Raw genomic sequence first — 16,338 nt, 5'->3', positions numbered from 1 at the left:
ACATTTTTATACATATTGTTGCAGCATATGATTATCGTCAGAACAGGCCCTAATTTCTCATATTGAAGATATATCTAAATAAGGGTCTTTGGTACTTTTGAATAGGCTGCTATAATCATTAGGTAAATACACTGCTTTGATAATGAGCATGCATATGTATTCACCAAACAGCATTTCTCGAATTTACTGTGAAAACATAAAAGTCAATTAAAACACACTCCTATCATTGTTCATATAATAGTAACAATAAGACCAAAATCAAAGATTCTTCAAAAATTTTGATGTTACATTCACCACTCTGCCTTTATCCTATCACTATAAAAATAAAACAAAATCATAAACTGCTCTCCTTTGAGGATCTCAAAACAAACAAAAGCTCTAACTTTCATTATTCCAATAGAATGAAAACTAAAATTTAAATCTGGCTTTTCAAAAGTAATGACTTACAATTGAACTTCTTTTTTATCTTGGCTTACCTAAGGCATTCCATACACATGTTTCCAAGGCTTATAGTAGTTTGTGGGTGAGGACTGTATGCATAAGGAGTGATATGTCATGATTTCTTATTGGTATTGATTGGAAATATGGTAATTTGTTCTCTTGAAAAATTAAATCATTTTTGAATGTTCAAAGAAACAAGGCTCAATACAACGTTTTGTTGATATTTCATATATAAGATTTTCAAGGGCCATAAACGGCAAACAGAAGAGAATTATAAGCCACATTCTGAATTTTTTTCCGTTGAGGTCACCTTTGAGAATTGTGCTACAATCATCCAAAATATATCAGTCCAGATGTACTATGAGCTTTAAAATGAGTATCTCCGTAGCTTTTAATATGTTTTTTGAATAATTTGTTTTTTTCCATGCCAGGAAGAGCTAAATATGATCTGTGCCTAAATTTGAATTTTCTGGAAGAAAAACATGAAATTGATTCTTAATTTGTTTCTTAATAAGGGAAAGGGCTTTGACAGCAATTGTTTGATCTCCTGACCAACTAATATCTCCTTGTTAAACTATTTTTTTGGAAATAAATTTCAAGAAATAAAACTATTTTAAAGAACACTGATATATTCTTTACCCAGGTTCATCTATTAATATTTTCTCCCCTTTGCTCTCTTTCTTGATAGATTAATACCATTTTTTTCTGAACTATTTGAGGGTAAGTTGCATTAGTCATAGCCTTTTAACTCTAAATTTTTCATCATGTATCTCCTAAGAATAGGGATATTCTCTTACATAATCACAAATTCATGTCTTTTAATTGAATTTGAACAATAGGAGACAGCTTACCATCTGCAGTTTCATCACCTCCAAAATGCTGTCGGTAGAAGAGCATCAATTCAATATTGTAGCACTTGTAGATGACCACAAGCAGTACAAGGAGGAGGAAGATTGCTCCCAGGCCTCCTGCAAGTTCAATTTTGTAGATTAAATCTGGAACACATAAAATAAACAGGAAAAGGTAATTAAATCAGCAACACTGAGGAACTTCCCATATTTCTAGTCTCTAAGATGTACAACCCATTCTGTTTCTCTTTACAGAAGATTCTTGCCTAATGCAGTAAGTAGATGCGTTCTTGATACATTTGTGTAAATCAATTTCTCGTTAAATTAACTCTCTGCTAAATATTTGAAAAATTTTACTGTTGAAAGTGATGTCTATCTGAAAAAGAATAGTCTCTCCCACTTTGTTTTGAACACATCTAGACCTCACATGTATACTTTTGCTTTAAGTGTACTTCAGGAAACTATTACAGCTGCCTTTTACTGGGTTCAGGTCCAATATTTTGTTGTTTCTGTTAAATTATCTTTTGGCTTAGCAAGATTACAATCGAATACTTCTTAGGCCACAGGCCCTATTCTTCTACAGGAGAACAGCATCATAAAATTATTCTCAGAATCAAATAAAATCCAATGAGCCTACAAGATTTAACTGTTTCATTTGACCACAGTAGAATATAATCCAATAGAAGGTAGGCAGGGGAAATTAGCTTATCCATTTCCCCTACTTATCTGAATAAATGACTATAATTTATATGTGATATAATATGCCCAGTGGAGCTAAAAGAGAATGAGAAATCTAGGCTAATCACTTGGCCTATTCAGCCAACACCAGGCTACCTGATAGCAGCCTTAGGCTCTTCCAGTGGGGCACCCCTAGAACTCTGAGAGTTGGAACAATTAAATCAACACATAATGGAAGGAGACATAGTATATCCTAGGCCCAGGAAATAGTGACTTACCTGTAGCTTAATTAGTGATATTAACAAAATCTAGGGTGTATCATCATCAAAAGAGGGGATAGCATCATGGAATTTAGAGAAAGGGGAAGTCAGAGAAGAATTTAGAATATGAATTCAGCAATGTCCAGAGGAGAAATGCTGAATCTGGAAGACACTAGACCAGAGATATTTTCCACTGTGTGACAGGGAAATTCATTGGTCTCAACATAATACAGATAAAACTATCTTAAAAATTAGCTAAGCTCCCCTTAATCTAATTCCATAATTACCAAGTGACTCTTATTATTAATTCAGCTTACCATGTAACTACAAACTGAAAAAGGGAGTGGCATTTTAGTTTGTACATCAGTTGCTTATGAGTTTGCTTGGCATCAATCAGCCTCCCTGGATGGAGCAATTCTGGGGTACTGCCAAAATCAAATTGATGACCCTGACAGACGGCCATTCTTGAAGGTCTTCTAACAATAAAATCATGAGCCTTTCCCTGGGATTGTCCCTTGTCTCTATATAGGCTTATTGCTCAAGATAAATTAGGCTCAATATAACAATAAGATTAAGAAAAAAGATTAACATATATAATATATACTACAAGTAATGTATATTATAGGTAAAATTTTCTACCAGTCTACTATCTATTCTCTAAGTAATCCTTTAGGGCAAGAATTGTTGGTCCAAATTCATCACTGAAGAATCTAAGACTCAGTAGTTTAATTCACTTACCCAAGGTCATACACCTAAGAAGTGGCCAAGATGGGACTTGAGTCCTGATATTCTAACTTCATATTTAAGGTTCTTTTTATTACACCACAGTTTTGTAAGCTCCTCTGGAAAGTGACCATGAAATTCCTTCTCCCTCTTCCTCCATAGAACTGTTGGTAATGCTTCTCAAGAACATGTGACCTGCGGTGAATTTTGGATTCTTCTGCCCTTCCAATTCCAAGGAAAGAAGCTAAACTACAATTGCCAGGCAGAACGATAGGACCGAGCAGATCTCAGACAGTTTATTGGAGGGTATTGAAGAATTCTGTAGCTACATCAAGAAGGAACGAGGGGCTCCTTGGAGTCCAGCATATGAGAAGTTTTAAGTTTTGTAGGGAGATAGAGAATTTGGTATTTTAAAGGAGGTGGAGTAATAGAGAAGATGGTAGTGGCCAGAGACAGCATGGCCAATGAGGAGAGTCGCTGAGTAGAAATGTAAGAAATATAAATGTATTCTTTTTCAGTAAGGAGAGAGGGAGAAGGATAGAAAAAAGAAGGGAGTGAAGCTGTTGTGAGAGACAAAATATATTAATAAGGAGCATTATGAGGGGCCACATAATGAGTAGGGATAGGAAATTGGAATCTATCTCTGTCATGCCTGCTGCAAGAGGTGGTCATTTGGAAAATTAAGCCACAAAATTTCAGGTAAAAATAATCCTACCTCATATTAGCTCTGCCTCCTGCCCTCCCTATAGAAAATGACTCCCCAGGAACCACTGCCTGCCTCTATGTGGGTGGTAAGGCAGGCTTGCTTATGAGACCTCTGTGGGGCTGCAGTATCACAACCTTTGCTTGTTTTCTTACTGTTTTATCAATTATGCATTCTTTTATTTATTCAAAAAAAGAATATCAAGTGTCTTTATTTTTTTAACATCTTTATTGGAGTATAATTGCTTTACAATGGTGTGTTAGTTTCTGCTTTATAACCAAGTGAATCAGCTGTAGATATACATATATCCCCATACCTCCTCCCTCTTGCATCTCCCTCCCATCCTCCCTATCCCACCCCTCTAGGCGGTCACAAAGCACCGAGCTCATCTCCCTGTGCTATGCAGCTGCTTCCCACTAGCTATCTATTTTACATTTGGTAGTGTATATATGTCCATGCCACTCTCTCACTTCGTCCCAGCTTACCCTTCCACCTCCCTGTGTCCTCAAGCCCATTCTCTACGTCTGAGTCTTTATTCCTGTCCTGCCCCTAGGTTCTTCAGAACCATTTTTTTTTTTTAGATTCCATATATATGTATTAGCATACAGTATTTGTTTTTCTAGCCAGTGTTAAATTGACAGGGCAATATGATTTTTTTTCGGTTTACTCTGAAAACTGAATTCTCTTTGATCTTAGGTCATTGATTAACTTGATTCAACATGTTTTTCCTGTTGTAAAATGTTCATTTAATGTTGTAATTTTGTTAACTCTCTGTCTCTCTCCCTCTGTCTCACTCTCCGGTCAGAACAGCTTTCAACTGTTTTCAAAGTCACTGAATGGGATTTTTTTTCCAGCAATTTCTATGTTATTTACAGAGTAGAGTTGCTATTAGGTAGATGGAAAACTTCAGCAGCAGGAACAATTTGTGCTCCCAAGTAGCAGACACCTTTTTCAGCAGTAAATTTATGGAAGAAAACTGTGGTGTGAAAAGTACCTTTGTGGTTTTGGGGTCCATTTTATAAAAATATCTTTGAAAGATATTACCTAATGATGGCTGTTTACATTGAAAACTGTGGACCGAGTCCCTGAGACTCAACCAGTATTCTTTGATTCAGCCCAGGCAGTCACATTAAAAGGGAAACATGTATCCTATAATCAGAGGGCAGAATTGCCATCACCCAGTTGACACCTAGCTTTTCTTTTGTCTTCTGTTTTCAACTGCCATTTTCCATCTCAGCAGGATCTATACTTCTAGGGACATTTCCTGACTGAGAAGGTGAAAGTCATTTTATTTGGACTGTGTCGTGTATACACTTCACAAGGATAGAGATAGCCAGAACAGCAAATATTTATGGGATTGTAACTTTTTCCAGGTACCCAAAGTACAAGTGTAGTTCTTTTTAACCTTCTTAGTTTGAACCCAGCTAGTTCTTCACTTTGAACATAGAGATCAGACAGTATAGAATGGGACAAATAATAGCTGAAGTCAAGGGACTGGAGAGCAGGAAGACTGGAACTGTTCTGAGCTTACTCATAAGTTGGGAAGCAGGTTAGGAGATCCCACCTGAGGGTCTCCTATACAGGTTGGGGGTTCAGGATGGGGCTGTAGCACTAGGGATGAAGAGAAAGAGTCATTGATATGTCTCTGTTTGTGGGAAAGGGAGTATGTGCAGAGAAGGCATAATTATCAAAATTTTCCTAGCATTAAGTTCAGAGTCTTGGTTCACCAAAAAAAATAGAATGAATTTCTTACTAAAATGTTAGTTGTACTTGTTGGCAAATAGTTCATTGGAGAGTGAGGGCGTAGCAGGTTAGTAAATGAAGGTAGAAGATGCATAGGTAAGAGACATCTTGCTCTGAGAATGCCTGACCCTGTTAATTGCATATATTAGACATGAGTTTTCATTTTACGAATGGCCTTTTCACTTTGTGAAAGGATTCATGAAATGTTTCTTCTCTATAATGATCACTTATGGCATTTTTGATATTTGACTTATAGATCATCAGGAAGTTATTGTTCCATAAAACGAGCCATACTCATATTCCAGGTGGAAATCCTGTGGCTACTGATGCCAGGCTATGTTGTGATAAAGCCTGAAAGGTTCAACTCCAAAGGAAATAACTGAAATTTTGCAATACAAGCCAGAGTTCAGTCTGAGTTAATATGTTGGATCAGGACCATAGGGCTTCTTGTTCTTTTCTGGACCTCTACCATATTGTCGAGAGCTCCTAAAGAAAATGGAGTAAGGGAAGATGAACTGCATCCTTTTGCAAAGCACAGTGAAAAAATTTAAATGCTACCTAAAACAGAGAGTACAAACTGGTTTACAATGGGCCAGAAAAAAGGTTTTTGTTGGTCTATATGTTTCCCAAAAAGTAGATACTAATATTTTAAAATAAAAATATTGCATATCCAGGCTTTCAACTTCACTTGAAAACGTTGAAGCTTTCATATCCTTAGGTTCACATTTCAGCAAGCATGGCAATAATCTAGAAAAGAATAGTGACTGCCCTTTAAAGCAAGGCATGTTTCCTCTAGCCTGTGTTTAATATCCAGACCTCTTTTTCTTTTAATTTCAATATCTACCTGGCTATTGAGGTCTTTGAGTTTTTATCCCCCAATCTGGAAATTGAATGTTTTGAAAAGAGAAATGCATTCAGATAACCCAGAATAGACACTAGTCAAGACCAGATCTCAGGGAAATCCTCTCTTTACCAATCCCTGTTGCCCATCCTCTATCCTATTGCACCTGTCCTCTAGGAAGACCATTTTCACCCAACAAATGTTTTTGAGCACTTACTATATTCTATGTGCTAGGGATACAGCGGTAAATAAGGCAGGAAAAAGTCCCTGTTCTTATGAAGTTTACATCCTAGTGTGTGTGGGGGGGGGGTGGGGGAGACAAGAAGAAAACAAGTATGTAATATGATATCAGATAGTAGTAAATACAATAAACAGAAATAGAGCCAAGTGAGAGGGAAAAGAAGGTGATGGGTTGTCCATCGATGGATGAATGGATCCAGAAAATATGGCATATATACACAGTGGAATATTATTCAGCCTTAAAAGAGGAGATTCTGTCATTTGCTAAAACATGGATGAACCTGTAGGGCATTATGCTAAGTGAAATAAGCCAGAGAGAGAAAGATAAATATTATAATGCATGGTATCACTTATATGTGGAATCTTAAAAAAAAGCTGAAGTCACAGAAACAGAGAGGAGAAAAGTGGTTGTCAGGGGATGGACGGTGGGAGAGGAAATAGGGAGAGGTTAGTAAAAGGGTACAAACTTTCAGGCAGATGAATCTGGTCTGAGGATCTAATGTATAACATGGTGACAGTAGTGGATAACACTATACTGTATAACTGAAATTTGCTGGGAAGGTACAACTTAAATGTTCTTACGCACACAGACATAAAATGTAGATGTGTGAGGTGATTGATGTGTTAATTAACTCAATGGGGGGAGTCATTTCACAATGTACACAGATATCAAATCATCACGTTGTACACTTAATATATCTATATATCTTACAATTTTATTTGTCAGTTTTACCTCAATAAAGCTAAATTTTTTTTTTAAAGAAAGTGATTGGGTAGTACTATTTTATAAAAAGTGGCCAGGGAAAGGCCTATTGAGTAGATAATATTTAAGCAGGGACCTGTATGAAAAGAGGGAATGAGGCATGGGAACAGCTGGGGGAAACAGCAGTGTTCCAGGCAGAGGAAATAGCAAGTGCAAAGATCATGAGCCAGGACTGTGCTCAGTGAGTCCTGGCATGAGAAATAGAAAGGAGGCTAGTGTGTGCAAGGTTTGAGGCAGACTGTGGTAGAAAATGAGATCAGAAATGTCTTGAAGGCCATGGCAAAGATTTGGGGTTTCATTCTAAGTGTAACAGCGAGGGTTCTGTAATTGGATGGTTCTAATTAGGGAAATAATATGATCTGACCTAGATATTAAAAGGATCACTCCAGATGCTGTGATGAGAATAGACTGTGAGGGGACAAGGGGGAAGCAGGGAGACCATTCACGGGGCTATTGCAGTGAGCCAGGCAATTGATGCTGGTGGCTTAGACTCTGATGATAACAGTGAAGATGGGGAAAGTACTCAGAGTACATATGTTTTAAAAGTAGAGCCATGGAATTTGCTGGTAGACTAGATATAGCGTATGAGCAGAGAAAAGAAGAAGTCAATGATGACTCCAAGGATTTTGGGCCTGAGCAACTGGAAGGATGGTGATGGAGATGAAGAAGGCAACTGGAGGATCAAGTTTATAGGGAGGAGAAATCAGGAATCCTGTGTGGGACAAGTGAAGCTTGATATGCCTGCTAGATATGTCTACTAGTGGAGTTTTTGAATAGTTGCTGAATAGGCAGTTAGGAATACAACTCTGGAGTTTAGGCGAGAAGTCCAAGCTAGAGATATAAATTTGGGAGATGTCAGCATATAAATCGTAAGCAAAACTGAGGTGGAGATGGGATTGAAATCATCTAGGGAGTGAGTGAGAAAATGGGACCTGAACCCTGGGGAACTCTAATATTTAACGATTAGGAAGATGAGAGTTAATATTCGCAGTTATTCATGATTTAGAGACATTTCCTTGCAGAAGCCATGGGAGGCAGCAGTTTTGCAGCGTACCTTGGTTTCTAGTGTCAGATTATTAGAAATTTGAAGGGCTGCTAGTGGTTGCTTTACTTATTAAAGGGAAATGGATTTATTTTAAAACTCAAGGCTATTTCTGTCTCTACTGACTGACTATATGGTAAGACCCCCATTATTTTTCATCAGAGCAGGCTTTTAATTGTAACACTATATACATTTTGTGCAGTTTTTTGTTTCATGTTTGAGCTTTATCTTTCTTTGTATCCTCACTGCCCTGAAGACTATAAGCCCCCCACAGACTTGGGGATGTCTATTCCCTAGTACCTAACACGATGCTTGCTATACATGATCCTCCATAATAAAAGAGAACATTATTCATTTATTAACCAGAATGAGTTCTAAGTGCCTATTAGTGACCGGACACTGCCCAAGTTGCTGAGGATACAGAGGTGCAGCAGAGTCCGGCTTGGAGGATCTCTAAGCCTAAAATAAGACTGAGATGGACAGGAACAAAGCGATCCTTGCAACAAGGTATCTGGACATAATCAATGTCTGCCCTTCAAGTAGGTGGACAAGTGGTTGCTTAGTGGATACAAGTTATCCAAATTCCATTTAATAACAAATCTTGTTTGAGCATGGTATATTTCACACCATATCATTATTATTTGAACCTCAAAGTGACTCTACAAGGTAGGTATTTTTACCCCTATTTTGTAGATGAGGAAACTAAAGTTTAGGATGTCTAATCAGACAAGTTAGTCCTACTGAAGTAGGTAGCCAAGGCAGTGGCTGAACCAGGACCTCCTGAAGCAGGGTCTCCTAGTTTCACTTTCTATATTAGACTCCTCTATACTTAAATACTCCATTATTTTAAGATGAAATCAAGTCCAACAGAGTAAGAAATGGTGCTAGAGAGATAAAAGCATTATTCTCAGAATAATGACATTTCCCTGCTTCTCCTAGAGCTGCTGGTCAAGGTTATATATTAGGACTGGTTGGAAAATAGAAATTCCATCTTGGCTACAAGGTACAACTAGTGACCTTGCTGATTGAATCTGTTCTAGCTCTATAGCCTAGACAAAAAGAACACTGATTGAGAACATTTGTTCTGTTACATTTACAAAACCTTTGCCAGATGCACACATACAGAAAGTACTTAGCCTTTTGCAGTAATCAGGAGTTGTTTCAGGGTAAGAGCCAATCTCAGAAGTTGCTCCAGCAGCTGGGATTGTTGTTCCTATGTCTGCTTTTATCTCTTTTATTTGTAAATTTATAGTTTCTTTTCTTTGCTCATTATATACAATTTCCACCCCATATGGAATCAACTCTAGAGAGGGATCTACATAAATGCCAAAGTATTTAAAAATATATGCACCTGCTGAAGGCCTTCAACACCGGGTCATATCATGAAATATTGTTCATGATCTTTATTATAATAATTGTAAAAATTATATGATACTATCCATTATTTTTATTTATATTTTAGTCAGGGAATAAAGAAGTGATTTTGTTTCTCATCCAATAGTAAAACCCCTAGTATTTAATTTAAGCAATATAGGATGAAGTGAAATATAGAGAAAATGTTGAATATCAATGCCTATCAAATTTTATGTAACACTTATAACCAAGGTATATTTCATCTCACTGGATTTAACAAATAACAACATTTCATTTCATTTATCTACTTCCTAATGGTATGGAAGATCATAGGAATTTTATGCTAATATCCACAGCAAGAGAGATATTTCCTTAAAAAGACAAAATGTTTAATAGACATTTATACTAAATGATAAAATCAGGCCAGGAAACATACCTAACTTCAATAGTTACTTGGTAGGTAAACAAACTATAGTAACAGTTATTTTAAAAAATACCCTTTTTACGCAGCAGAACACTTGCATGTTTTCGTCCATTTCGGTTTTCCACATGGCAGGTATAATTTGCCAGGTCAGCCTCCACCACTGAATCAAAGATGAGTGCCAACTCAACTTCTTTTTCTCCAAGATGCTCTTTGAGGAGCCTGAAATAAAGGACAGTATTCTTGACTGAATTGGTTTGATTTGGGGAGAGCCCAGCCATGCAAGGACTAAAGATGGTTACGTAGCTTACTAAGGTCTCCAGTGGCCTGGAGAATCCTGACGGGGTGTATGTGCAGAAACTTGAAAAAGAAAACACAACAAGTGACTCAACGCAAAGATCAGATGGAAAAGGAAAAAAGTGAGGAATTCACTCAGCAAAAAGAAATATTATCATGCCACTAGGTTTTGATAAATGAAGCCAATATGATCTGTGTGGCAAACAGGAGGAGACGTTGGACTCCATATTCTAAGCTGAGCTTATGAAAACAAATTGGATTTTTGCAACATGGCATGAAGGGAAAAATGTAGAGATGTAGAGTTTATGTCAGAGGCTAGAGTTTTGACAACAGGGGGTAAGATGGTAAAGAAATGGGCCTTGAAAATGACTGCCTTATGAGAAGTAAACTAAGGGTGTTTGTTTAGTGGCCTTTTATCCCCAAATATCTGTGAGAAGCCTGTTCTCTACTTTCTCCTGCCTTCTGTCCAATGCAGGTATATACCCCTAATCCTCCAATGACCTGCCATGGCCCTGCTTTCTCCCGACGTTGCTCGCCATTTGTCTTTCTCCTTCCCTCCACACCCTCCCATGCCCCTAGGAGGAAATGCCCTATGTGACATTTTCTCATAGTGCTTCCTTTTGCTTTCTCAAGTGAAGTTGCAAAGGTTCTTGAATGGCCAGTAACAGTTGTTCTTCACAGAGGAGCTGAGTTGCCAGGAACCTTTCCTGAGGAACGTGCCTCTTGTTTCTCTGGAGACTTATATTCTTGCCAATGGCCAGCTGCCTCCTGGGTGAGGTGAAAGTAGGTAAACTGCCTACTTTTACTTTCTATCTCCTGGTTTTGACCAAAGAAAGAGCAAATTGTGAGTCTAAATAGTGGAAAGCCTGCTGTTAAGTTCTGGGGTGAGGTTGTTAAATACATGAATTTGCAAGATGGAACATTTGGGGCATTTAAAGTAATTCTCATCTCCTTTTTGACACCTGGTTATGAAGGCAGAGAAGAACATTCAGATTTACTGGCATTTAGCATAACGTTGGAAAAGACAACTGTACTCAGAGAAAACTAGGTTATAAATATGGGCCTCCCACTTACAAGCTCAAGCTGTATTCTTACAAAGTAATTAACTCAATGGCACCTTAATATAACTCATCTTTAAGTTGGGAAAAATACTTACCATACCTAACTTTGTTGTGGGGGTAAAATGGGTAAAATGATTTCAAGATTAAATGGCATGTTCAAATGCAAATGAATGTTATTAAATACCAACATTTCATTATCCAAAGGTGAACTGTTTGTAAATTTTGGCTCCTCGAAACATATTTGTATTTATACTTATTGATATTTCAATTTGGTTTGGATTAATCTCTTCTGGCTCCCCTTTAAGAGAAGGAAAGGCTTAAAGTTGGGTTGGTGGGAAGGGAGTTCTTAGAATCTGAGACTCTCCCATACTGAAATCCTAAACCCAGATTATATCCCAAATAGAGATGTTTTTAAAATTAACCCTATTTCTGTTACCTTCCAATAATATACATATCAGGGAGTTGACAACACTGGCATTTGTAACTTGAGTAAGTCTCTTTAGTATAATAATTTTCTTAACCATATTTTACTTGTAGTCTATTCATTTTTTTTTCCTGGCTAAACTTGCAGTTTTCCTCTCTTTCTCCTCTCCCAACATATACCTAAACAAGTAAAAATGGGAATTTACTGTCTTAATGGTTTATGTTGAATTTTACTCTATTTCCCCCCTGCTATGTGTATATCACACTATACTCAATTCTTTTAGTTCTGTGTGACCTGCTATGGGATAACCCCCTTTAGGCCAGAAGCTGCTTAAGCACCACAAATTAAGTTTGATTTAAAGCTTCACATGTAGGGCAGCCACAGCCTTTGCCAGGCAAAAGGCAGAAAGCTGATCCTGTCCCTCCAGACAAAGCCTTTCCCTCTTCATTTCTAATGCAGTTTCCAAAAACAGCTCTTCACAGGCTGCAGAAAGAATCTGGAGAGAGGATTTGAAAAATGATCCTTCATCCATCTATTAATATATATGAGGTGTCTTAATTATCAGCTCTTGAAAATCTAGAGGAGACCTGCTTTTTTGGAATTAAAGAGCAAATTGGTGTTTATGTCTATAAATCATTCTGCAGAGCAGTTACAACTTCCTAGCAAATATTGATATGTAACAATCTATCAATTATTCTTTGTCATTCCCCTGAGTGCCTAGCTCTGGGATAGATATTTGGTGTAAGAGCAGTATAAGCACTAAAAGACCAGGTGCCTGCTCCCAGTAAGCATTAAAATGTAAACAAGGAGGGCTTCCCTGGTGGCGCATTGGTTGAGAATCTGCCTGCCGATGCAGGGGACACGGGTTCGTGCCCCGGTCCGAGAAGATCCCAGAAGATCCCACATGCCGCGGAGCGGCTGGGCCCGTGAGCCATGGCTGCTGAGCCTGCACGTCCGGAGCCTGTGCTCCGCAACGGGAGAGGCCACAACAGTGAGAGGCCCGTGTACCACAAAAAAAAAAAAAAAAAAAAAAAAAATTTAAACAAGGAGGCAAAATCTACACAGCTGAAAAAATTATAGGCGGAATGAGGTAAAACAGGATGGTACAGTCATTCTTACAATGGAATTTCAAAAAAGGGAGAGATTATTATTTACCAAATTAGCTGGAGAAGGCTTGAGAAGACTCTGCCTAAACAAAAGGAAGAAGGAAGCATTTTCTAGGAGGGAAGATAGGAACAGGTTTTTGCAGAATGTTTGAAAGACACTGAAGGGACTGGTTTTGGAATGGAGGATGCAGATAAGGGGGTCTTGGGATATACTTCAAATAACTTCAGAAGTATCTCATTCCAAGGATTAATATTGAAGGCAAATTATAGGCAAGAGTGAACACTGGCAAAATAAAAAATACTAAATTCAGGTGACAGAAATCACTAGTTTCAAAAGTTTTATTGTTAAGACCTATTATTAAAAAGTAATACTAGAAAATGTTTGGAAGTTGTCACTCTCATCCTTACAAGACAAAAAGCAAACAAAATGAAAGTCAACAACTTTTCATAGATCTATCAGAGAATTGAGGTCACAGGGCAAACTCCTGCCCCCCAAATTTGAGATAGCTAGACAAATACTGAGAATCACAATGTACTGGGAGCAGAAACCCAGGAGTAGGAATCAGTATGAATAAAAACACTTAAAATGTAATTGATGAGCCACTGTAGGCCCAACATGGACTAGATTGAGAGTTAAAAAAAAAAACTCCATGGGATCTAATCTTAGGGGTGCCCTGTACTTTCATGAGTTTTGCTTCCAAGAGCCTGACCAGAGTTTCAGGGTGAAGATCAGAGAATCCTTTATGCTTTTGGCAGGGGAAGGGGAAAAGCAACTGTCTTGAAATGAGCCCAGAGCACTCTTTCTTCTTAACAAAGGCACGCCCTCAAGTGAAACTCTTTAGCAGAAGCTAAATTACTTGGGTTTTACCGAAACTGGAGGGAAGAGAAATATCCAACTCCAGCCTCCTCAAGCCTTCCTGTCTCAACTAAGAAAAGGAGGAAAGCTGAGGAATACTTGTAAAGGTCACAGCCTGAAGGTACAGGTTCATTGAAAGACTAAGACTTTACCATAGGATTATAGGATACTTACCACCACAGCAATCAAGCTCCTGTATGATTACAAAGGTTTTCAGCTGAAAAAACTGCAAAGCTCAAACCCTATTTAAGAAGCAGTCTCTAGGAAAACTGAAAGAAACAGTGGAGACATAAACAAGTACATTATCGGAAATTTTAGCCTCTTACACCTACAACTACAGAAAACAGTAAACACAGCCTAACTCCTAGCCACATAAACATAAAATCTCACAATAAAGACCTATTTACTTCAGTTCCTTTTATCTGATACATCACATCTGGCTTTCAATCAAAAAATTATAAGGTATGTTAAAAAGAAAAAATGTCTGAAAAGACAATGCAAGCATCAGAACCATATTCAGGTATGGCAGAGAATTATCAGAATGGGAATATAAAATAACCATTATTAATATGTTAAAGGCTCTAATGGAAAAAGTGAACAACATAAATCAATAGCTTGGTAGCATAACCACAGAGACGGAAATTCTAAGAAAGGCTCAAAAGGAAATGCTAGAAATCAAAACACTGTAATAGAAATAAAGAGTGGCTTTCATGGGCCATTAACAGACTGGACATGGCCAAAGAATCAGTGATCCTGAAGACAATCAACAGAAATCTCCTAAATCGAAACAAACACAAAGAGAAAAGAGCATGGCAGAAAAGGAACAAAACATTGAACACCTGAGGTATAACTATAAAAGGCATAACATACATGTAACCTAAATACCAAAAGAAGAAAGAGAAAGGAACAATAGAAATATCTGAAGTAATAATAACTGAGAATTTTCCAAAGATACCAGACCACAGATGCAGAAGTTCAGAGAATACCAAGCAGAGTGAATATTGGAAAAGCTACACCTTGATGCATCATATTCTAACTGTATAAAGTGAAAAAATGAGAGAAAATCTTAAAAGAATTCAGAGGAAAAAACTTACCTATAGAGGAATAAGTATAAGAAATACATCAGACTTCTCTTTAGAAACTATGTAAGCAAGAAGAGAGTGGAGTGAAATATTGAAAGTGTTGAAAGAAAATTACTACCAACCTAGAATACTGTATCCATTTATCCTTCAAATGTGAAGGAAAAATAAAGACTTTTTCAGACAAATAAAAACTGAGGGAATTTGTTGTCAGTAGACCTGTCTTGCAAGAAATGTTAAAAGAACCTCTTAAGAGAAAATGAAAATGATATAGGTCAGAAATTTGGATCTACATAATGAAAGGAAGAGAGAGAAGGAATAAATAAAGATAAAATATTTTATTTTTCCTATTCATAATTGATCTAACAGGTAACAGTTTGTTTAAAATCATAATAGCAATAAAAGCAGTTATAAGAAGTTCTGAGGATCTAATATACAGCATGGTGACTATAGTTAGTAACGTGTGTTGTATACGTGAACGTTGCTGAGATTAGATCTTAAGCATTCAAACCACATTAAAAAAAGAGTTAATTACGTTAACTATGTGAGCTTAACTAATATAATGGTATATGTCAATTATACCTCAATAAAATAAAATGAGAGTGAAAATGTAACCTGCAGAATGGGAGGAAATATTTGCAAACCATATGTCAGATAACGGGTTAATATCCAAAATATATAAGGAACTTTTACAACTGAATATAAAAACAAAATTGAACAAATAACTTGATGAAAAATAAAATGGGCTAAGGACCTGAACAGACATTTCTCCAAAGAAGGCATACAAATGGCCAACAGGTATATGAAAATGTGCTCAACTGCAGTATCATCAGCGATATGCAAATCAAAATCACAATATGATATCATCTCAAATCTGTTAAAATGGCTGTTACCAGAAAGACAAAAGGTAAGAATTGTTGGCAAGAATGTGGAGAAAAGGGAACACTGTATACTAATCATGGGAATGTAATTTGGTGCCGCCATTGTGGAAAAGAGTACAGAGATTCCTCCAAAAACTATAAATGGAACTACCATATGATCCAGCAATCCCACTTCTGGGTATATATCAAAGGAAATGAAATCAAGATCTCAAAAATATATTTGTACTCTCATGCTCAATTTAGCATTATTCATAATAGGCAAGATGTGGGAACAACTTGTGCCCATCAGTAGATGAATGGAAAAAGAATATAAGGTTTATGTGTACAATGAAATATTATTCAGTCTCAAAAAAAAAGACAAAATCTTGCAATTTCTGACAACATAGGGGAACCTGGAGAATACTATGCTAAGTCAAATAAGTCAGACAGAGAATGAAAAATTCTGAAAAATACTGTATAATATTACGTATATATGATCTCTAGACAAGCCAAACTAATAGTGACAGAATGGTGGTTACCAGGAGCTGGAGGGTGGAAGAAATAGGGAGACACTGGTTGGTAGATCAAATGGGGAACTG

General features: G+C 37.1%; 1 protein-coding gene across 1 annotated transcript in view; it reads right to left on the bottom strand.

Moving 5' to 3' along the window:
* IL1RAPL2 (interleukin 1 receptor accessory protein like 2) overlaps positions 1-16,338 on the bottom strand; it is a 564,779-nt gene that overhangs the window by 16,741 nt on the left and 531,700 nt on the right. The window contains exons 9-10 of the mRNA XM_055081598.1: positions 10,133-10,278; positions 1,293-1,436 (exon numbers count right to left, since the gene is read on the bottom strand). Of these exons, the coding sequence (XP_054937573.1) occupies positions 1,293-1,436; positions 10,133-10,278 (290 nt within the window). The remainder of the gene's footprint in view (positions 1-1,292; positions 1,437-10,132; positions 10,279-16,338) is intronic.

The sequence above is a fragment of the Physeter macrocephalus genome, chromosome 21 (assembly GCF_002837175.3).
Source record: "Physeter macrocephalus isolate SW-GA chromosome 21, ASM283717v5, whole genome shotgun sequence".
NCBI lineage: Eukaryota > Metazoa > Chordata > Mammalia > Artiodactyla > Physeteridae > Physeter > Physeter macrocephalus.
Note: the sequence above shows the minus strand (reverse complement) of the source record. Positions and strands in the feature narration are given on the sequence as shown.